At 36.1% G+C, this 24,976-nt stretch overlaps 1 protein-coding gene and 1 pseudogene across 3 annotated transcripts; one reads left to right on the top strand and one right to left on the bottom strand.

Annotated features, from left to right (window-relative positions):
- Window positions 1–1,907: 1,907 nt before the first annotated feature.
- LOC148674635 (U1 spliceosomal RNA) lies at window positions 1,908–2,061 on the bottom strand (annotated as a pseudogene).
- A 6,261-nt stretch (window positions 2,062–8,322) lies between these two features.
- Window positions 8,323–23,629, top strand: LOC148674634 (sterile alpha motif domain-containing protein 12-like). Of its 3 annotated transcripts, none has more exons than XM_088624946.1 (6): window positions 8,323–8,410; window positions 9,223–9,289; window positions 10,883–10,956; window positions 14,849–14,990; window positions 16,988–17,125; window positions 23,070–23,629. In XM_088624946.1, the coding sequence occupies exons 3-6, from the start codon at window positions 10,948–10,950 to the stop codon at window positions 23,081–23,083; spliced, it is 303 nt and encodes a 100-aa protein (XP_088481072.1). In that variant the 5' UTR covers window positions 8,323–8,410; window positions 9,223–9,289; window positions 10,883–10,947; the 3' UTR covers window positions 23,084–23,629. The 3 variants fall into 3 exon arrangements, with proteins under 3 accessions (XP_088481072.1, XP_088481073.1, XP_088481074.1); XM_088624947.1 differs by having other exon boundaries at window positions 8,325–8,410; window positions 9,223–9,368; XM_088624948.1 differs by lacking the exon at window positions 9,223–9,289 and having other exon boundaries at window positions 8,363–8,410.
- The last annotated feature ends 1,347 nt before the right edge of the window (window positions 23,630–24,976 follow it).

Raw genomic sequence — 24,976 nt, 5'->3', positions numbered from 1 at the left:
ACCACTTCTAATGTGTTTTCACCCCAGTATTAACAGATTGCATGTAAAATAAATGTTATCAGCTTACCACTTTTACAGATTCATTTGAATGGTAAATGTTAATACCTGTTATTTCCAGTTAAACCTCTTAAAATTACAATTTTGGTTTTAAATATTGCAGAATGAAGGTTATTTTATTAATTATTATAGTTGGTTTAATTATTTGAGAAGGAAGATAACATCAGCATGGAAAGTTTGTTCTGTGTATTTTACAACATACAGGAAATACACCAGTCATCCACATACAGTACATACAGTACTTGTATTTTCTCTTGGGAAATTTGCCTCTAATCCTCTAAGCAGTCAACAATATTTTACAGTAGCATAGATTAGCAATCATGCTACCATATCACCCAGCTCACAAATTCCTGCAAACACCCCTGTTTTGGGGGTTACCTAATGGCCTCCTCATTTAACTGCTTCCAAAGATACTTTACAGGGCCATTCAAATAGTTTTTTATGTGAAATGTGATTTTCAATGTACTAAATGTTCTTCATCGTCATTTTTCTCTATATTATTCTGATCTGAACACATCACTAAGGTTCACAAACAGGAAAAAAAATTGCTGACTTTAAAAATACTGATAATAAGTACATGCTTTGCTTATTGCTCAGAAGCTGGGGGAAGTCAGCTGTGAGCAACTATAAAAACTGCTCAAAACAGTCTACTGATTCACATTTCTTTGATTACACATTTCATGTCGACATAAGGCTGAGATATACGGTACAGTATGTAGTGGTTTGTGTTACTGATGTGTGTTTGTGTAATTAACGAATGCGGCCAGTACCTGTCCAATTAACACCAAATTAGAAACTGTCTTCATGCAGTAAATGTGCATCCTAATATGAATCCCAGTCACAGTAGAATAAGACTGAATTTATTACTTAATTATAAAAGAAATCATCAGATTAAGTTACAGTATCTCTGAAAAGCACAGCCTTTGCATTGTCTGAACTATCACACCAAATGTTGAAGTTAGCCTGTGGCTCTTGGATAGCCTGACCTAACCTGCTTACAACTAGTTGATGATGTAAAATACGTTCACTTCACTTCAAGCTGCTGCTGATGAACTTGTAACATCTACAGTACTGTATATCCAACAGCTGTACATGTCAAACAATGTTATTTATTAATTTTTCAGGTGTGATAAATAGTATTTGTTTAACTTTAGTTATGCTGATTGCTACAGTATAGGTCCACTAATTTTACTAAACATTCAATATCGCCATGCACCAACAGCCCAAGTTTATAGTAGTTCTGGTGGAGAAATGAGAATGTTCCCAACTGGATTAAGGTTTAGGAAGTCAGGGTGGCATGGTTGCACAACAGTTAGTATCGCTGCTTCACAGCACTGGGGCCCTGGCTTCAATTCCCGAGGTGCTATTTAAGCGGAGTTCGTATGTTACCCCCGTGGTTGTGTGGGTTTCTATCCACAGCCCAAAGACATCCTTTTTTTTTCCGTATAACTATACATATATTCAATTATTACTGATTTCATTCATTGAGCACATATACAATAGAGGTACAGCCATTCACTGTTTGACATGTCTGCACTGGTACAGAACCTAGCAATCAGAAAACGGGTGAAACTGTCTTTAGAATTAGCATACAGTACCGAGGCCCCCATGACCAAATAAAGGCTAACCTTGATAATCATTTTAAATAATGCAGACTACAGCAAAACGACTGGCTTTGAAAAGGGAATGAACGTCCGGAACTAGTAGTGTAACTAGCTTGAAATGCTTCTCCGGACCTCTAACTAAAAGAACTAGCAGTGTCATCGACTCCTTTCGAACTGGGATCCTATCGCAAGCACGTAATTTGTGTTGTCGTAACTCTTCCGTATCTGATACTGGACCAAGCACATCAGGGGAGAGCGCTAACGCAGTCCCCCACTACGAGAAATTATGCAGTCGAGATTCCCACATTTGGGGAATTCGCAGGGGTCACCACATCCAGAGTGCAATGGGCCTCACCCTGGGTGAACCGATTTCGATTTCGATTTTTAAGAACTTTATTTTCTTTTCACAGAAAAATACAGGGCATCACAAATTAGAAAGCTTTACATTAATATACATACTTAAAACAGTATATATGATCACATTTCATTACATTTTGACACGTTACCAGTTACATAGCAACAATTTCTTCTGTTCTGGTGCAAATCACATTCTTTACTTAAACATGATAATGTTTTTCACAGCATCTTGAGATACTGTCCTATGCCCTCTATTTCCCACAGATTTTCTGCTTCCTCCCTCCCTTCTCTCCACAGATCTACATACTACATACTACATACTACATAAGACATACTGGCAGGTTAATTAGCTTCTGGGAAAACTATCTCTGTTGTGAGTATGCGTATGACTGTGTTTGTGCCCCATGATGGACTGTAATCCCATCCAGGGTGTATCCTAACTTGTGTATCCCCTTGCTTGCCAGGTTAGGCTCTGGCTCCCCCAAACCCTTGTATTGGATAAACTGGTGAGAAAATAGATGGATGGATTTAGAGTGATCGTATTGTACAAGCCTTTAGGATTATAATGCATAATTTAGGCAGGGTTAATACCCCTTCTTTCAAACAGTGCCATTGGATCTTTAATGAACAAATAGTCAGATCCTCAGTTTAACATGTCATAAGAAAGATGCACCCCTGACACCACAGTGACCATGGTCACCACAAGTGGGCATTGGTTTGAAAATTCTTGTTCTGAGGGAAAAGTGCCATGTACAGTACTTACCCACAAAACACCACCTGCAACGGGTATTTCCTAGGTGTCTCCTCTTGCAGTACCGACAAGCTTCTCTGAAATTACAATATCTGGACACAAAGTGGTACTGTAACACTTCTTTGTTTTGTTTTGTTTTTTTTTTCAAATTTGGAGATTTTAGAATTATTTTAAATCCTCTAGAGAACTGATTGGCTGAAAAGTAGTTAAAGTAGGTTGACACCCAAAGATGGCTCCACAGCCGAAACTTGTTTCTTTTTTTCTCTTTTCAACATGGAATGAACCTTTATTTGTTCCTCATGGCTGAAAGGACAGCTGTAACATAGGGCCAGCAGACAAAAAAGGCCTTAAAACTGATAGAATACTGAAGATTATAAATACAATATGTGTTTAAATTACAAAATTGTTTTGTACTATATACAGTAATTGTATTATTGATTGAAATTACATGTTTACATTACCAATAGGTACAGTAGTTTTTACTAGGCTCTGTGCTGCACAGGCATTGCCCTTCTAAATACTGTATATGCATATTTTAATAATATTTGAATGATCACTTTTTGTATTTAGTTTATATATTATTGAATATTTCATATATCCTTCCGATTCTGAAATGGCATCTGATAAATAAATATTAATGTAACACTAATATGAATACTAAAGTACATGGTTTTAAATTGTATTTAATATTTATAAACATAGATTTATAGCAGTGTGAAGAACGCACACTACAAAACTCTTAGGGCGCTAGCAAGTGGAGGAAAGGAAGTCTCATTTTCACATATGTCCTTCTGAAAAGTGCAAAAAACGTATTAAGTTTCTATATAAGACTGTACAAATGAAATTTGATAAGTGTTGCTTTCTGGTTTAATTGTAGTTTTTCTTGTTTTATTTCTAAAGGAATAGTATATTAATATTCTTTCAAAAGCTAATTGTTACAAGTTAACAATACAGTATACTGTATTTACAGAATGTATACTGTAGCTCCACAGTAGAACAGTGAAACCTAATTAATATTATAAGTGCCTAGCAGCATTATAAGTGTGCAGTTCATTTATACAATATTAAATTGCTAATAGGCCTGCTGATGTAATGCCTACTGGTGTGTCCTTTCATTGCCCAGGGGGAAGATTTCCAGTGTCCCTTTTGTATGTGTAAATTTCATTGCTCCATAAGGCATTGTTTTCATGACACATTTGTTTGAGCAAATCAGTTAAGCATCATGTGGATCTATTACTTTACAGCAGAATCATTAATGTGACAACAGCTGAAGGCTTCACAGCCGAAACGTAGTGTTTTCTCTCTTCTCTTTACAGCATGGAATAAGCCTATTACTTGTTGCTTTGCATCTTAAACAGACGTCTGACTTGAGAAGTCTGATGTCTTTTGTTTTCAGTTGATTGAGTTTGAAAATAACGCGATTACAAATGTACAATCTCTTCTTCTGTTTGTTCTTGTCTTCTTCTGCAGACAAGCACCATTGTGAAGAAGGTGGAACCAGTTTATTAAGCTTTATAATACGTAAGTGAAAGATACTGTAATTTATGTCACTAAGAGTTAATTATGTAAACAAATTAAGGAAGAACACATACAGTAACTGTTAAAGATGTTCCTTATTCTAGTAAACTCTTTTTGGGATGGGAGATTCTACAGCCTGTTGAATTTATAATATAACTAAACCTACTAATATATAAGTATAATATATATATTCTAATTAGGTACAATTATCAGCTTTTTAATTATTTGGAATTGCTTATTCTTTTCTCATTTTAAACCCTCTTAACTTTGAATCATTATCTGCAAATCAATTCAACTCACCTCAACAGCCCTTGTACCAGCACAGAAGAAAACCAGAACTGCACACCATCTTCACCAATGAGCCCACAACAGAGCTCATTCAGAGCAGCTGAAAGCTTGGGGCCTATCAGCAGCACCACTGCAAGATCAGAGGTCCCAGTGCTTGGTGTTGCTTGGCAAACCAAATATATCATGGCAGACTTAAGCCCACCCATTCTAGGCAGTGTCTGGATAGCTGTACATACACATCTGCATTGAATCCTCATTATAGTGACACAGTCTGAGCTTGAATAAGTAGTGTCTGGACTATAGGGCTCATCCTAAACTCCAAGAAAATTACTTTATTAGTTTACTAGCTCTCAGGAGCGACACGACCAGCACTTCAAAACCTTTTCACTCCATTTCGATTTGTGTTTGTGTCATTAAACTAGCTAATGGTTTCAAATCCCATTGACCTGACTATATTGAATAGATCTTTAAAAAAGCATTGTTTGAAAACAATCTAAAGATTTAGGGTATGCAAGTGTTGAGAGGAACAGTAGAAATAAACACATCAGAAGCACAATGAAGCCCTAAATCAGCCAGGCGAGGATAATTGAATTCATTTATTTATGTACACATCAAAGGTAGAAGTTGAGTATTTTAGTACTTTTGCTGCAATTCGTTTATTTCATTTCCTTCCTTTTTTTTCTCTTTGTGTTTTTTCCTGCCCTTTTTGTGGAGCAATCACCTTTAATATTCTTGTGATGACCACTGCTGTAGAACTGTGTTTTTAAACAGTGCTACGGTACCTTTTTGATATTGGTTAGGTATATGCATCCATCTATTTTCTTGCTACTTTACCCAACAAAGGATTGTGGGGGAACCATAGCCTATCTCCGGAAACAGATCAGTCCTTCACAAGGCACACGCAGACAGAGACATGCAAACACATTCACAACAGGGCAAATTTTCCCAGAAGCCATTTAACCTACCAGCATATCTTTGGACTATGGGAGAGAACTAGAGCACACAGAGGAAACCCACAGAAAGAACATACAAACTCCTCACAGATATCCCAAGTCTGGAATCAAACCCAGGGCCCCAGCACTGCAAGGCAGCAATGCTAACCACTGCACCACAGGGCTGCCTACATTGATATATAAAAACACTAATAAAATGACAAGGATGTGGTTTGTCAAAGAATCACTAGCTAGACAGAAAGACTCCCAGTGAAATTAATACACTACTATGCCTGTATGCTGAAAATAAAAAAAAGTCAAGTTAGGTATTCCTTTGATTACCAGGAAGACTTGCCTGAATAGATGAATAGTTCAGAGCTTTAAAAATGGCCTTTACAGGAGGTTTGTAAAACAGAACATGAATCAAAAGCATACATTTCTTTCTATTGTGGTAGAATCATTCATGTTCCTTGCAACAAAGACCTAAACAAACAAAAATTACATTTGCTGCACCCTGCCTGTAGAATACAGAGGAAAACCTGGCCTGGAAGCTGTTTGAAAAGAGCCCTTACCTGAAAAAAATAATACTGCATAATTGATAGGCGTTGATCGTACTGTGTGGGGACCTCTGTCTCAGCAATACTTTATTTGCAATACCCTTGCAGGAAAATAAAATTTACAGTTTTAGCACATGTATGGTATTGCTATGAATGGTTTTGCCCCTATTTTTTCAACTTTATAAATATTTATTGACATATACAAAACACATTGCACAAACATTTATGAGACTTATGCATCACCTTTTTATATATGATCCACCACTTTTAGCAGAGCTCTGTACAGTTTGAGATACAGGCTACAGTTTGATCACTTCAAAAACAGGGAAGCATCTAAAGTAATCAATGACATAATCTATGACATCTCTCATCATTGTCCATTGTTCCTGTGTTATGCAAATACAATTAACAAAACAACTCACCAAAATACTTCGTACATTAGCTGTATTTTTCTTAAATAATGCATTTTTCTTAAATAATGCAAAAACAAACACATAAATAAACTATGCACAGGTCTCCAATGTTACTGTGCAGCACAAAAATCTCAAGATTCTGCTGGTAATGAGAAAGGCTGTCCACAACATTTGACATTTGGAGCCTAAGCAACGAGCTGCATTTCAGTGATTTGTAAAAATAACCAAGCTTAATCTTAGTCACCAGCAAAATATTGTTTTAGGCTTTCATTATGTTTTATGGCTATCCTCCAGCTAATTGGAAAAATCCAATTATTTTTCTGATTGATTAGAGGGTTTTGGAGCAACTAATCAAATCGAATTTTGTATGACTAAATGCAGAATTTTCAAAAAAGGCTTTCTAACAGCCCCACTGAATTAAGTTTCAAGATGGTTTTTCTTCTCTTAAAGATTAAACTTTAAACTTGCCAGACATACTGTCTAGTATTTCAACAATCTTCATACATTAGCTTCCCATGGAGCTTTGAAAAATTACAGTATAACTTTATTTTGTTATTGTTTTAATCTTAATAACTCACTATCAGACCTGTTTTATGACCAGCAGTTTTATTTTCATATCTGTTCTGAATGCGGTATCTTTTCATCTATTCAACTAGTCACTGAAGATTGATGATTTGTGATGTAACAGCTGTGGACATAAATAAAAAGTCTGAGCTGGAGAATTGATTCCACAAGCAGTGAATATTACATTACTAGTGTTTTATTTATTTGATATTTTTTCAAGGCCACATACCAATAAACCTTTTATATACACTATTAAAAGTGGGAAACTTTGGAAACAAATATAAAATACATAATTACAAAGAGACATACAGGAAATAAATTACATGTATTTCATTTATTCTAAAAGCTTACTGCATATTGGGTTTTGCACATTGTTTTACATACAGTACCAATGCATACAAAATGTAATATTTTTGTCTATTCATCAATCCATTTTGTAACCACTTCATTCAGATCGAAGTTGTGGGAAAGCCGGAGCCTATGCCAACAAGCAACAGGTGCTAGACAGGATACATCCTGGATAAGAGCCAGTCTATCGCAGGGTACTCATGTAGACACAAACACACATTCACATTAGGGTCAGTTTTCCCAGAAGCCAATTAACCTACCAGTTATGTTTTTGGATTATGGGAGGAAACCGGAGAGCCCAGAGGAAACCCGTGCGAACATGGTGAGAACAGACAAACTCCACGCAGATAGCACCCTAGGTATGGAATTGAACCCAGGACCACAGTGCTGCAAAGCAGAAATGCTAACCACGGCACCATCATATCATATATACCATACTGTATATATACTGTATACTCATTGTAAATTCTCTTCCCAATGATAGCTGGTGTGTGGTGATGCATACTGGCGCACTATGGCTACCATTGCATCAATCAGGTTAGGCTACATATTGGTGTTGATGGAGGGAAGTCCCCATTACCCATTAAGCGCTTTGAATATAGTCTCCAAAAAAAAGTGCTATATACTGTAAGTATAAGGAATTCTTATATAAACAGTATGCTCCATTTTGTTTAAACGTGTATATACACATTTATTGTATTATTATATAATTTACATATAATAACATATATTTATAAAATTGTATATAAAGTTATTTTGCCCACAAAATTGGTGGTTGAAATACAGATTAAAAACTACAGTTCAGCTATATCCAGAAATAAAATCCCAGTAATTGTTCTTTTTGTAGTCTGACAAACCACGCATTCAATATACTGACATCTTTAGCGTTTCTAAATTCGAAGATATTGATTGCTGAAAGGAAATGATCCTACCAACAGAGAGCGCTAGTAAACTTGACTTTTTCCAGGTGTGCGCAAACCAGCGGCACGTAATCGAGTAAAAAAGTACAGATCTAGTCACGGTAAGGATGATTTAGAGACATTTGCTTCGTTTAATGATTTTTATTAGTGTATAATTGTATTTCCCGCAGGCAGAAACTTTAACTAAGTAGCCTGTAATGGAGCTTATAGATGGTAAAGTTATCGATTTTTAAACAGTAAACAGTTTACTCAAAGTTTTGAACTTCCTGGATGTACTGTAAGAAGGGGCTACTGTACCGTACAGTATATCAGATTTATGATAAAATGGAGTTTCATTAGTATAAACTAAGTAAGCTGTACAATGACACTTCCGGAGAACTCATTTAACTTTTTTGAGCAGTCAGTATATTTTATATAATACGATGAAACGTATTTGAGTCATAGCTCAAGGTGATCTAGTATGTCGCATTCTTTTTGCGTGAAGCCGTGTAACCATACAGTAGATACAGGTGTTGGCATTCTCTTTCTATGACAAATCCTGTATTAGTTCACTTGAAATTGTGTTTTCTGTGCTATCTATACATAATGGTCGTAAAACATAAAAAATTATTGACACAAATACAGAAAAAAGAAAGGTACATTGACTATAACAAAGAGTGAAGGTTGAAAAAAAGGTTTCACCGAGGAGACAAGGCAATATTACGAAGGACCACTAGGTGGTATATTTGTATAGCTAATAATATCCTGACAACTACTGTTAACCGTTATATGAATCGATCTTTTACTGTATGAATATTTTGCCAATTTAGTCCTCTTTTGTTCCATAAATGTCCGTAAATGCCTAATATAGTGTTATAATATAGAGCTATTGATAGTTATAAAATCAATACATATTTATGTATCTTTGCATCAGAAAGAAGACTTTCAGAGTGGTGAGGAGGTAATTCATGTGAACTGATCTGCATCACTGAACACTGAAGGTGAGACTTGCACTCACTGTACACCAGTGACACCTTCTTTTCTAGTGTGCCCTAGAAAGGCTGTTAGAACATGGTTCAGGTAAGGGCTCTGTGGCTGCTTTACTGGATATTTTTGTGTTTTTCAGTCAGCAGAATCATATTTTGTGTTTGATCAGGTATCTGTCTGAAAAAGAACAACATTACATTATATTACTTATTTTTCATAGAAAAAAAGTATTTACATGACACATACAGTAATAAAATGCAGCAGTGGTTGTCTTATTGTTGGCAAACATTCATCAATTGATTGCAAAGAAAGTGAGCTCCCAAATGTAGATGCAGTCAAAACTTTGTGTTGGCACTTTCTTTCTACAACAGTATAATGTACTAATTTTGAGTCATTAACATAGTTTTTAAACTACACCTATTTGATAAGGATGTCCTAATAACTTGTAAGGATTTTTAGACCTCATTTTAGGTAAAATGACAGAATGCTTTTTCTACAGCTCTATATCCTTGCTATGATGAATGATGAACTGTACAATACATTTAGAGGAGACAGTGTTTTTAAATAAGTATAGTTTACCAGCAAATTTATGGTCAATAAATTAGTATTTCTGAAAATTGTCTTATTCTCTTTTGCATTTAAACATACGTGTTCCAGTAATAACATCTTATGGTTCTCATGACAGAGAGCAGTGATATTCTGCATGTCTTCATCTAAGGACTCAGGGATTTATTTTTATTATATTGATTTACCCTGATTTAGAACAGCAGTTCAGCTTTACTGAAGAAAGCTAAATAAACCATGAGAGTATACACTAGGCAAAAGTCTCTCACTAGAGAGAAAAAAAAACTTTCTTGTGGAAGTGTTTCACTGTGTAGCATGCAGGCATATATTCATTATACTGTACGTATATTCATAAAAATCAAACATCCATGCTTAAAGTGTTATTTTAACAAAGGTTTTGAATACATAAATTTAAACTGGTACAGATGGAACTTCCGTGAAATCACACAAAGGATCTAGGTTTTAATCGTTCCTAGTGCATCAAGTGCTCATAGTTATTGCTTTGTAATCCATGAAAATATCTGACATATGGTTCCAATTCTGGTTTTTATTTACTGTTTTTGAAGGGGTACGGAAGCATATTTTTAACAGTATATGCATGTGTTTTAAACAATAGAAACAAAGTAATCAGGTTAAAAAACAGACTGGACTTCATTGATTTATCCTCAGATTAGAATTGTATAATTTACCAATTTATGCCTCTCATAGACAATATAGTTATTAGACATGTAGTATCTGACCTTTATTTTGACCTTGCTTTGATCTTGGTTGAGGGACAGAAGTTCACAGCTAGTTAATCAAAATCCAGTTTAAAACATAACAAATAAAGACTACAACTAATATAACTGTGTTAGGTATTGAGCATGCACTAAGCTCTGACCTTAAAATTATGAATCATAAACGTAATTATTGACAGTTATTGAAAAACACACAGTCACAAGTCACAAAGACAGATTATGTGGGTATACAATGCTGGGGAAAATGTGGTTTTGTGTCCTGAAACTCACTGTACTGAACAGGCTTTCTTCTCATTTATTCAACAGAGCTCCACAAACACCATAAAATAAAGATTTCTGATGGTTCTTTAAGTCAGACGGGAGCTGAGCATATGTCAAAGGCAAGTATTAATGTGTTTGTCAGTAATTTTCCTGTGATTTGATTTAATGCTAACAAACATTGACATCGAAGCTAAGCCTGTATTGCAGCCAAAGTGTGACCTAGTAGAAAATAGCCATGTCCTCTCATCCTCCAAGACAGCAAGCCACTTCTTTTTTCAACCTGATTCTGCATTGTAAATAGCAGGGCTAAACTTTCAGCAGGCGTACCTGTCCTGAGGACTTAACCTGGCTTAGCTGATCCAAGTGATGGATGTTGCTTTAGGCCAGACAGTAAGCTGATATACTGTAATTGTCAATCGGGAAAGGTCTGGGAATGGGTTACGTCTCACAGATATTGGACAATAGAATAGTATGATACATTAGCAGTACTGCATAACCTAGCACATTTCACTTATACTTATATATCTGGAAATGATTATTTTTTTGAGAAAGGTGTATTTCCACTATTTTTCACCTCCAGTGTTTTCTCCAGTGCTACTTATAGGTTTGCTTAAAGGTTACACATGGTGTGGTTTGCGTGGAAGGTACATGGGGCAACACCCCACCACCACAGATGCAGTACTGTATATTTAAGCCCTAAAATTAAGATTGCCAGTTTTGCATCACTGTGATTGTGTGTGATTGAGTAGTAGAGAAGGGAATATAAATCTGGGAGTTCTAGACTGTGGGAGTGTTCTAAGTTCTATTATCACATGACACTTGTTAACGATGAAAAGGCATGGAATAAAATAATAGCTGGTTGTTAGATTGATGTGAAAGTTACCACTGCATGATCCAACTGTGCTCCTGCTTTTTTTCTTATTATAGTGACATGGTAAATAATATGCTTGGATTCCTTCATTATGTCTTACTTCACCTAATCAGGAGATATTTTTGAAGTAGTTAAATAAATCCTAGGATTAGGTTTTATTTCCCTCCCTGTATTTTCCAACCTAGGAGGCACAGGAAGAAACACAAATGCAGACTACAGGAGTAGCAGAAGGCAGATATTTGTGGCCACAAACTGTTCCCAGGCCACCACAGAATACAGACATTTCTTGTTGCATTAGGTACTGTTATGATTCAGTGTCATACAGTAGGTGAAGCTGTGGTCTCCTGTAGCTGCACCATGACTTATTATTGGAAACTGCAAGGCTACACAGGCTTCATCTGTAGGCCATCACAGGATTTCCAGCGACAAATCATTTAAAGCACTAAAAAGGTGAAATACTTTAGGTGCTCCAATGGTATATTTTAACCATTTTTTTTCTGTCTCATAGCTAGAGCTATAGAACTCCAGTGGGAATATCTGTCTACACTGGTCATTGGCTTTTTTAACGGATATTCAGTAGCCAAACCTCTACATTTTCTTCAAAAGACATAACACAAAATGCACCGTTGGTTAATATTTGATTGTTTGACTCTAACATCCCAGAAACTGACTTTATATGGTGTGTTGGCTCATAAGCAGAAAAAATACAAAGAACAGACTAGCTCTTTTTGCCTGGAGGAACATAAGAGTACACTTTGTTTGGTTTACTGTCTGCGAACTGTGGATATTTATCCTTAATTATCCTTTTTCTCTCAAAACCAGTATGTGAAAATTCCAGCTGCATTTTTGTACGAAAGGGTAATGTACATTTGTTGATCTGTTCTTTTTTTACTTTTGAGTTAAAAGACCTAACATAAACAGTGACCAACAAAATAATGTGACTTTGAATAAACACACATAAGCACATGTTTAGTGGGAAAGATGATTTTGAAAACAGTTTTAAAGGAATTGTCAGAGAAAAAGACAGAATTTCTTTCTTTTCCCTATATTTATAAAATTGCCTTTCTAGTTTTAAACTTTTCAATGACTTGTGTTGTGGCTCTAAAAGACAGATAAGTCATCATGCTGGTGAAATATTGGTGTATATGATACAGCTAAATCTAGATTTGGCTTTCAACTGAAGTTCAAGAGAAAAAAAACACAAATTATTAAAATGGGATGCATGAGCGGAGTGATATTAATAAATAAATACCTTACCAGTGTTTATATAAGTTATATATATTCTACTACCAATGTTCCTGTGAAAGGACTTCTCAAATTTGATTTTTAGAAAGGAAACTAGGAATGAGACACTCCAGGCTGTACTACATTTCATAAAGTCATTTCCTATCATTCAACCTGTGGAAGACTTAGAAGAAACTTTCAAATGAGGAGCTGCATCAGTGTGCATTGGCTGTAAAGGAACAAGTAAAGGTTGATTCCACTTGAAAAGTGATGCTTGTTTCCCTGAGATCTGTCTTTCTTCTGGAAAACCATAACTCTGGTCTTGTCCAGATTGACTATCAGCACCCAGGTCTGACTGTATTGCTCCAGGAGTGCCAGGCTCTGCAGCAGCCCCTGTTCTGTGAAAGACAACAGGACCAAGTCATCTACATAGAGCAGGAACTTGATCTCTGTGTCATGTAGTGCGAGACCAGGAACTGCAGACTGTTCCAACATTCTTGCTCATTGATATAGATATTGAACAGTGTTGGGCTCAGGCTACAGACCTGTCTCACCCCATGACCTTGGGTGAAGAATTCTGTCCTTTTGTTTCCAAATTTCACTGCACATTTGTTCTCTGAGTACATTACTTTAATTATGTCATACATGTCACCCCCTATGCCACTTTAGTGAAGTTTATTAAACAGTCCTTCGTCCCCAAATCGAGTCAAATGCTTTCTTGAAATCACTAAAACAGGCAAAAAAAATGTCTTTGTCTTTTTGTTGGATGTGTTTGGTTATCAGTGTGTGTAGGATGTAAATGCTATCAGATGTGCGGTGATCTCCTAAAAAGCCAATCTGACTTTTACTCAGGACATTGTATTCCATAAGGCAGGTCAGTATTTGCGTATTCAGCATACTGCAAAATATCTTCCCCAGATTACTGTTCACACAGATGCCCCGGTAGTTGTTGGGATTGAGTGTGTCTCCACTCTTATATAAGGGAGTGATCAGTCCTTGATTCCAGGCCTCAGGAAAACATTTGACTTTCATGAAAAGTTTGAACAGGGCTTGTTGCAACTTCGAGCTGCTGTGTGTCAGCATCTCGTTGCTGACTCCATCTTGGCCACAGGCTTTGTGTGGTCTAAGGGCCTGGAGTTTGTCCAGTAGCTCCCGCTCAGTAATCAGGGAGCCTAAGGGGTTTTGGTTGTCTTTAATAGTCAATTCCAAAATTTGGAGTTTTTCATAAATGATGTATTGGTCTGATTTGTTTGTATTTGGAAGCATTTGGTACAGATGATCAGACCAAGGTATGTGTAGCTGGATGTGTGCTTCAATGTGTTGTTGTTGAGTGTGAAGTGATACTTGTTTTCCTGAGGTCTGGCTTTCTTTTTGAAAAGCCATAACTCTGGTCTTGTCCAGATTGACTGTTTCAAAGTACAGTATGTTTGCCAGATTGTTCCATTTTGGATGGCCCATCTGGTTTTGATTTTGATTTATCTAAAGTGTTTCACTTCTCCCAGAAGCAGTTCTGATTTAGTGACTCCTCAATTTCTGAGAGTTATTTGTTTATGTGTGTTTTTCTTTTCTTTTTCAGCATGTGATTGTAATGTTTTACCATTTCACAGCAGCTGAGGCACAGATCTGTGTTGTGTGGTTGTCTGTGTTTTTGATTCGGGAGTTTTCGTTGTGCTTTTCTGATGTTGTTGCATCAGAAATCAAACCACTTTTCTTTTGCTTTTGTTTTTTGGTGGTGTTTTGCTTTTGTTGTTTTTAGCTTAGATTTTGATGCTAGTTTGTGAAATAGGTGATTTAGTTTTTGTGTGGCCAAGTTTATGCCTATTTTGTTGGTTTGATACAAAGTGTTTAGAAATGTGTCTAATAGTGTCTGGATTATCTCACTAGACTTCTAAAGCTCTCATCTCATTTGTACAAAGGATACGCAGAAGCCCACTGAGGTGGTTGGTTGTAAAAGAGTCTCCTTTTGGACAGTGGAGGATGTGTATGAGTGGGTTAAAGGACAATTCCCCTGCCGCCAAGCAGCCTTCCTGCTAGCAATTGAGAATCATACAGTATCTGGTAAGTAATAGTCACATACTGTAGCACTGATCACTGTGAGAGATTTCAGTAGTCCGCATCAGTAACAGGACAGTGAGGCTCCATGCTGCCGGCCTTAGAGTATGGCGATCTGTCAGAATCCCTCTGCTCACACCTCCTAGACATCACACCCGACTGGCTTGGCCAGACAGAGGTTGCGATGGGCTCGTCAGCAGTGGCATCAGGTCCTCTTCAAGGATGAGTCACTTTTCAGCCTGTTCCACGCAGACAGGAGGGCCAGAGTGTGGAGGAGGAGGTGTTGCGTTTCTTTTTTCCATCAGTATATATTATAAAAAGCAAACACAACAAAAGCAGTTTCCTCTCTATAACACAAGTGAATAGCTAAGCTGCTTACCTGCTTCGAAACACACACGGCTCTTTCCAAAACTAAAGATTCTCAAGAACATTTTTTTCCCCAAAATACTCTTTTTTAGATTTTTTCAAAAACTCAATCATTGTCAGTTGGTTGCTTCTTTTTCTGCACCCATGTCCTTTTCTGCAGCACATAACAGATGTTCTGCTGGATTCCCAGCTGTAGAGTTGATGGCCAAACTAGTGACCTCAGCTTCCTAGTCTTAAATGTCAACCAACCCATGGTCTTCCTCCAGATGGTCAGGTGACTGAGGATGGCAAGTCATTTCTCATTGCCATCTGGAACCAACATTTTGCCTGAATGTAGTACACTGTTCATTGCTCTTATCCACAGGTGCTTGTCAGTATCACAACACTTTTAATACTACTAACAATGAGTGTAAGAATTAATTTCCCTAACAACCATGTTTTCATGTATTTTATATATTTTAGGCATTAAATGTGTCTCTTACTGTCCTTGATTAACTGAACATTATATACAGTATTTACATGTATTTATTGTAAGGTATAGTAAACCTATTGAGACATTCTTTCTAACATCCAGAGAAATTTCTGTGACAAAATCTAGTATGCCCTGGTCCTTTTCTTCATCGCATCATAAGTAATGTTTATTTTATTATACAACTATCCCCCTCACTCTACTGACATAACTGTACATGTACAGTAACATGCCCTGTCCAGAAGATATTAAAATGATACAAGTAGATAGCTATGTCAGCATGCATAAACTGTAAAGGTTTATTCTGTGCTGAAAGGAAAAGAAAAGAGATACAATGTTTTGGCTGTGAAGCCTTTATCAGGTGTGTGAGGTTCAGGTACACACACCTGAAGAAAGTTCCACAGCATAAACATCTCTTTTCTTTTACTTTCAGTATGGAATAAACCTTTACCTGTTCTTTCAAATTATACAGTATATATACAGTAAGATAGTTAATGCTAACAAATCTATTATACTTTAGAATGTGGAGAAATGTGATACTGTCTGAAGTGTTATACAGTATACAAAAAATATTGTCATCTTTCATTTTTTAAAGTATCACTTTTTAAAAAAAATACCAAAATAAAATACAAAATATACCCAAAGGTAAAATTATTCAATTTAATTAAGAGTCCAGTTTACCTTTAAGGTAATAAGTATGGAAAATAAAGATTGAAAGGACAAGCTACATACTGTATGTAAGGAGTAAATGAGTTGAAAAAGGTAAGTATCCTTTATTTGTGCACTTTAGTCAGTAGAAACTAATAACATAAGAAAAGTTACTAATCATAAGGGATCATCCAAAACATATATAGAGCTCATTTGGTTTGCTAAGAGCTTTTTGGTCCAAGCATTTTGTACACCTGTTTTTTAAAGTGTCTGGGATGTTTGAGCTTCTTGCTCTAGTCATTCTTGTACTTCTGTCTTGTTTGAGGCACATTACTGCAGTGCTAGAACCTGAAGTAAAAACATGGAAGGCCTTTAATAGGAGTTAATCTCAATTTTATAACTATATTCAGCCTTTGATCAGGTTAGCCTGAGACTTTATTGTATTTTTTTATCTAACATTCCTTGTGGGTTTTGTTTGTTCCCAGTTTGTTTAAATGAACTGTTACTCTTGATTCACAAGGCCAGGCTCTGCTAAGGATAAGTAAGAACACCCTGGAAAGGATGGGAGTAGGGCCAGAACAGCACCCGGAGATCCTTTATGGCGTGCTGCTCTTGAGACTGCAAGAAGAGGTGGAAAACCTGAATGACATAGTGTCTGGTAAGGAGGGAAATCACTCAAAAAGTTCTACTTCAACTATGAGAAACTCACGGAAAAAAAAAGTTAGTGGGAAATAAATAAGGGTCTCAGGATCCCTACTTTGCTTTCATCTAGTCATAAAAACATATGGTATAATCTCCTTCCTGTTTGCTGCCTGTCAGTTTACCACCTCCTCTTTCACAGTCTCTATATTGATTATTTTTACTTAAGTTCTTAAAACTAAAAAATCTATAATTTTGTTTATGTCTCCAGCAAAAAAGCAACAGTCTTTTTTTTTCCGTACGCAGGTTAAGGCGTATTATCCTTTTGAAAGAGCTGTTAATGGGGTGGAGCTGTGGCTCTGTGGCTAAGGATCTGTACTTGTAGCTGGAAGTACTAGGCCCTTAACCCCAAGTGCTCCAGGGGCGCGGTATAAATGGTTGACCAACCCTTTTTTTTAACGTAAAAAGCCTGGCTCTGACCCCAGGCTTCTCTCTGTGTCTCATGGAGAGCAAGCTGGAGCATGCGAAAAAGACAAATTTCTAATGCAAGAAATTCTATATGGCCAATAAAGTGATCTTCTCTTATCTTATAATGATAAGCGATTTATAGTGGCACCAGGGATCTCATGCATGCTATGTACTGTACTGCATGTGGTAGCTACATTTTTCTTGCAGTTCTACGTCTAAATAGATCATTCATATATTTATTATTATATACATTACATAAATGTAAGGTCTTCATAAAATGGACTTACTAAATTAGATATTATTTTTGCAAAGAAAGTTCAAGTTCAATGAACAGTGAAGCACAAACAAGAGGGCACAAGTGCAAACTACAGTAGAGTATGTGAAAGTGAATAAAACAAGGATGCACTACTTTACCCATTGGGTTGTGGTAATATAGAACAAGCTTCTCATTCATGTTGTTGAAGCTGATACCCTGGCTTTTTTCAGGAAATGGTTAGGTGAGATCCTTGGATTAATTAATTACTAATCACCAAATGGTCAAATGGCTATTATACAATATACAATAAGCTCTGTCTTGAAAAATTGTGATATAATTTGTATTCAGAATGCAAAACAATTTTCTGGAAATCAAGTTTCAAATATTTGGTATAATAAATACTATCCAGTCTATGCTATGGAGTTAGCAGAATAGAATTGTTGAAAAAATCAGTGAATAAAACGTTTTGTGTACAGTATATAGCAGAATGTTAATTTTAATAAAAACATAATTTATTAGTGTCTTCATTGTAATAGTATACTGTAGCAAAACCTCTGTAAAATTATATAAAGTTATAACACTGTGACAGATTGGATCAGTATAAACAATGAGCAGTCTTGGACAAAGTACAGAAAACTAAGAACATCTTCTTGAAAAGGCTAATCCACATCTTCAAACAAATTGGCACAGCCGCTAAGTAAAATACGAACATTTAATGTGTTTTTCATCAGTACTGTGAAAAAGCAGCTCCTTTGAAGCCACTTCTTATCAGCAGGCATGAAAGAAGGTGGAATTTATAATGGAGAATGTGGTGAACAAAATGTGTTTTGGGATAAAATTGTTTTAATAGAATACCAAATTAAATGAATGCATCTGTAGTGGACATCAAACAAACAATATCACGATGAATTTTGCAACCGTACAAGGATTTGAACACCGCTAAGATATTTAGAGGGATTTGTGTGCTTTGGGGTACTAAAATGGTAGAACCACAGAAACACAGTTTTCCAGCCACACAACCACAGTGACTGGAAACACAGGGCCAGGATATAGCCCTACTATTACCTCTTTATAGTGATAGGGGGCTAGTTTGAACTTTTAATGGGGATGTTAAACTTCATATAATTCATTTGTGAGTAGGAGTTGTAAACCCGTGGCCAGATCCATTCCTGGTTTATATAAACCATGTTGTCTAAATTCCTCTGTAGATTTACAGATTCTCTGAGGAGGCATTCCTTACCCAGTTATTGTTTGGTATGCAGGCAAAGAATGTAATGGAAACCTCCAGAGTGCTTTCAGTACTTAAATGTGATTAATTGCTGCATTTTGTGTCCTTCTGCTTTTTCACATTCTTAATAATCATACAGTATGTTGACATTGAGTGATTTTCAGAGCCATTTGCTCCAGAGAAATATTTGTTAGCAGTCTGAAATTATGAATTGTGAAAGACACACATCCTCAAAGAGCAACAGAATAGAAACAAACTGAAAAGTGTATTCTGTTTAACATAATTTTGTACCACTGGCTTAATTTATTGGAAGCTAGAAAAACAGGAGAAAATGTATGCATGTGAGAGTTGTGAAATTTGCTCGCTATTTCATGCTGTTTTATGTTAATACGAATCATTCAATTAAGTCACACTTTTTTCCTGAATGTGTGGTAAGCCATTTGGTTTTCCTTTGAATGGAGCATTGCATTAATTGAAATGACCCATTTGTGTAAGAGTATTTTGTAATGAAAGCTTGGGAGGGATGAACCAAATTCTCCTTTACTTATGCTGATCTAACCCATTATCCTCCATGATGTTACTCTCCTAAAATCTATAAATGTTATGGTACCCCCTACCTTCCTTGCTTTCATATGTTTGCATTCACTGCTACTATGCCAGTGTTACTCTGATAATTTCTTCCTCTCTATTTTTTAATTTCTTTGCTGAAATAAAAAAAATTAGCAATTCAGGCAATTTTTTAAGTTCTTTGCTGCTTCATTCTCTCCTTGAAATTCTCCACTATTTTGTGATGGATTCTCTGGCTCCGAATGACCTTCCTGCCACTGCGTACTCTTTTGTCCGTTGTTTTGCTATCCCAGCCAGCTTTGCAGTCCCTGCAGATTCTGTACCAGTTTAGCCCCTTGAACATTGCTGCCTCTCTGAAAATTGAGGTCAGCCATTAGTTATCTTATGCCTGTGAGGCCAATGTCTGCATGACCATCTCTTCTGGCATTCCCAGGGTGTTAATGATATCCTACATTCCATAGCTCCCATATTGCTTCCTCTGCTCCCACCTGTCCCACAAATTCATTTCGATTTTAATACAAATAGGCTTTGAGTTGATTTTCAAAGTTTATTTTTTTAACCTACAGTAAGTGTGGATTTGGCTTTGCTTTCTTTTCTAGAGCGTTTCACAACATGACTGGCTATGCCATGAAGAAAGACTTTTAATATACTTTCATTTCTGTATTGGAAAGAGAAAGGTTTCAGACCCCTCAGAATCACTGACCTGTAGAACACAAGGAGATTAGCTCCTCTGAGGGGTTCTGTGCTTGGCCGTCTCTGTGTATCAAGTACCCCTTTCAGCTTTGTGTTTCTCTTTCTTTATAATGCTCAATAAACTGCCCAGCTGCTTTTACAAATGGCCAGACCAATAACTAACAAAGGGGAAACATCCCATTTAACAGGAGATGAAGTGCAGCCTTCATCTGGACAAAATACCATTATAACAGACATAGCACTGATTTGGGATAGATAATGGTTTAGAATATTACCCTCTTGAGACCTTGTCTGAATTAAAATGGAGAGTAAGTAAATTAGTCCAGAGTTTCCTGCAGTTGTGCATGGTTATAATTTGGATAATAGCTTGGTGTTACAGTTACCTATTACACAAAACAAGGGGAAGTAATGAGAGAGATTGTTTTATGAGTAGTATAGGCACAAAGTAGAAAGGTATTTTTTTAGGTTGTGCTTTTAAACAAAGGGGGGTGAAGGAATAAACCATGTATTTCTTAATATGGTAGATTTCAGAAATGAATCTTAACCTTTATATAGCCTACTTAGTAACTTAGTTGGCCTGTCCTACTACAACAAATTGGGAATTGTGTGAAGTGGAGTAAATGACTGCTGGAAGTACATATGGAAGTGGCACCATGGGAGCATGTTCACATGGACAACAGCAGTGAATAATAACCATGCACATTTGTGATATGTTCTATGTGAACGCGAGCTGACACCGTGACATATGGTGTTCACATTCAGGCAATGTGAAGCTCTCTGGTCCGTGCTGCCTCTGTCCTTTGGAACAGTTCCCCTTGGTCCCATTTGCTTTTGTACCAAATGTCAATTTGTGTTTTTACATACCATTCCAGGGGGATTGCCCATGATATAAAATGGTATAAAGTATAAAGACTTTTGTGTGCTAAGATGAAAACTGAAATGCCATTATATGGCAGTGGAACAAAATGGCCTGCATTAATCCTATTTCTAGGTCTCGCGTTTTCAGTTTCCCAGTTTAGGATTTTCTGCTGTTCTGTGCCAAAACATTTTTTTAAACCGTATTTTTTTAAAACAGAAATTGATATTGATTCTACAGTTTTTACTAGGAGAACCATGAAATAAAACCTTATTTGATCAAATGCAATTGAATTTTCTGTGGTATATTGCTTATTGTAATTATATTGAGAATATATTGTCGATTAAATTTAAAGCTAAACAACATAAGAAATAAGCTGAAAAACTATTTAGTTCTTTTCACAATTATTAAAGTATTTATCTGTCAGTCGTGTGAAAATCCATTTATCTATCCATTATCAGAAAGCCACTAATTCCTGGAAGTTCAAGACAGCACTGAATTTGACTAGAAGCACAGAGCACAAGGTGGGATGTACTGTAGGAAACATATTAAAGGTAGAATTTAAATAGAGAAACCAGACAGGATGTCCTTGGGAGGACCATGAGGAATCCACAGGAATGTATGAGAAACATGCAAACTCCACATGTAAGACATCCCCAGGTGGAATTTAAAAATGTTTTGAGGCTACAGTTTTACCTCTCATGCCATCATGCTACAGTACTCTCACTGCCACAACACTTTGTCATACTGTAGGTCAGTCTTGTATTCAGGCTTATAGCCATATTTAAATCTGAGCTGTCTCATGATACAATACTGCAAATGCTGCAAACCATCAATCCAAGTCATTAAAAATCCACAAGATCTTGAAACCACTGTGGATTACATCATCTACAGTGATGTAAAGTGTGTTCTGAAACAATATGACACCTTCAAAATTATAATGTTCAGGAGTACCGTATGTACAGTACGTAAGAAGTACCCTTTTCTTATGCATAAAGGTGTATCGTTCATATAAATTAAAATTTCACTTTTTTTTGTTTTCGTCTCATCCACAGTGTGTGGGAGAAGGACATTTATTATACAGTATGCACATTGCAACATAATTAAACAGCAGTGGGTTAAGCTGTAGCAGATGCTCACTTCTGGCTTGTCTCTGCATTTTATTTACAAATAAAACAATCTTGTAAACTTGTGGAACTTTTGCAAGTAGGATTTTGTGAATGACAGTTGTCATTAAAGTATAAGAAACTATACTTATTCACAATAAAATTAGTACAATTGTAATTTAATCAGTCAGGAAGTTATCGTCTCCAGAAGTTCACATGATAAATTGTTGCATTGTTTATAGGATATTGGGACTTGATTAATTCTGAACTCAGACTTCCTCAGGTTATTTATTCCAGTGTGAATGGGCATTTCAGTTTCATAAACGTCAATTTAAAAAATGGCCAGTACTTTGCTGCTATTGGATTAAAGGCCAGCCTTGTGCCAAGGGACAGACAGCCTACTTAGATAAAAAAAATAGCTTTAGTATAATGTCAGGCAAGAAAAACTATGGGTGCATTCTAGTTACTGATTTAAAGAAAGACTGTGAATTAACCGTAGCAACAGGATTATTCAGTACCTGTGTTTGTTGTTAATTATAGGGAGTAAGCAAATCATGTTTATTTCAATTATTGAAAAATGTAGGGAAATGGTCATTGTGGAACAATATGTTTTTACACTTGAAGTATTTTGACAAAAATAAGGATATATGTTAATACAGTATAAAGCCATAAATTTAGTGTGTTTCTTTCTAGGCATGCAACTGCACATTATAAAATGTATTGTACATGTGTGTACCATTAATTCCAAACCCTTTCTGATTTATCTGTTCACTCCTAATTCCCCCACAGCATTTGCTATCTAACTGTTTTTGGAGATGTCAGAAGGAGCCCTCTGGTGCACTTGGAAGCCTTGTTCAAGAAACAAAATTTGCCTGGATTGAGAAAGGAGGGGCCCCGCCTGAGATGATACCATTCAAAGATAGAGATACAGTATTCAAAGGGTTATAAAAGACCTACAGAACAGATGCCACAAGATTAAGGAAAATAAAAAAGAAGATCCAGTATTTATTAAGTTAGGATTTAATAGTAATGAATTTGTGCCATTGAGTCCAGAAAATTCAGACTGTTAAGACAGTTGTTTTAATTTCATATTTTCATTATGTCTCTGTAAAGAATTTTGGAACAACATAGAAAATACCACAGTGCTATGATATTAATTGACATTGCCTTTTAAATTATGTCATCCAGTAATTCCCAAGCAATCCATTATTTTGGATTTCAAGGCAAATAGTTAAGACAGTCTGTCACTTAATTAACAAAAAAGTCACCAATTAGAGTAAATATACTGTACAGTATGTGTTCTCATGTTGTTCACTGATTTTACAATAATAAAAGGCCATCTGAGACAATTCTCTATATACCACTCTTGCTTACGTGTAGCATGCAATTCACCTGCTTCACAGACTGTGCCTTTTAACCTTGTAATCACCTTTCTTTATCTTTCAAATCTTTTAAGTACTGTTGGAGTTAAAACTGTAATAGTTGTATGGTCACTTTCCGAGAAATCCTAAAAACATTTCTATCATATCAAACATCTCTGTTGACTCAAGATTGTTTTTGTGTGATTTTCACTTTTCCAAAGTCTATTTTTTGAATGACATATCTATGCGGATGGAATTGAAATTGCTTGAGATGTACATCACCAGTTTTGATCGTTATGAAGGTACTGTAACAAGTGATGTTTCTCCTCAATACATTCTTCTTCCTCACATTGTTAAAAGTCCAAAAATACACATCTGGCACTTGTGATAAGCAAGTGAAAATGAAGTATTCAGGATTTTCAGAACCTACTGTCATGCCAAACAGGAATGTTTCCACGTATTACAAGTGCACTGTATGTTAAGTTTATTAATATTATGCAGCAATAACAAGTTGTTTTATGGCTTCTATGTTGACTTCTTTATGAGCACCCACATTTTGTACACACGTGCTAAAAAGGTCTAGAGCTCAATGCCTTAGTTCCTTTGAAACTAAAAAACATCTAGAGAACATTGATTACAAGTTACTTGTTTGCATACAGTGGCTATTGAAAGTACTTACCCCCCTTAAACTTTTTCCAATTTTACTGTATAACAATATAGAATCATAATGTATTTATTTGGGATTTTTCACAATTCATCGACACAAAACACTCTACAGTATAACGTCAAAGTGAAAACAAAACTCTACAGATCCTTCCAAATTATAAATAAAAAAAAATAAGTTACTGCCTAGGTATTCACCCCCTTTGCTCTGACACAACTAAATAGGCTCTGGTGCAAGCAAATGTGTTTAGAAGTCACAAAATTTGTTGAATGAGCAATTAGGTTGTTTCTTATGAGTTTAGGATAAATGTGCCTATCCCTGGGATGTCCCACAGTTGTTTAGTACAGCTCCCAACATAAACTACATCGTGAAGACAAAGGAATTTTCAAAGTAAATCTGGGGCAGGGTTATTAAAAAGCACCAATGAGGAGAAGGGTATAAGAAAATTTCTAAGGCACTACATACTGTACAAAGCATATTAAAGACTATTATAAGACCGAGTCAAAAGGTCAGGACAGTGACTATGCGCGGGAAAGGTTTTCTGTTCGCACCTAAAGACCACTGTCTTAGGTGCAAACTAAAGCCTGTGATTCCTCACACCCATTCAACCAGAGAGAAATGAAACAGATTGCAGGATGCCAAATGGCATCTTCCTGTCCTGTTTGTTTGAC

Source organism: Lepisosteus platostomus, chromosome 3 (genome assembly GCF_059453375.1).
Source record: "Lepisosteus platostomus isolate fLepPlt1 chromosome 3, fLepPlt1.hap1, whole genome shotgun sequence".
NCBI classification, from domain to species: domain Eukaryota; kingdom Metazoa; phylum Chordata; class Actinopteri; order Semionotiformes; family Lepisosteidae; genus Lepisosteus; species Lepisosteus platostomus.
This window is presented reverse-complemented; position numbering and strand designations above follow the sequence as displayed.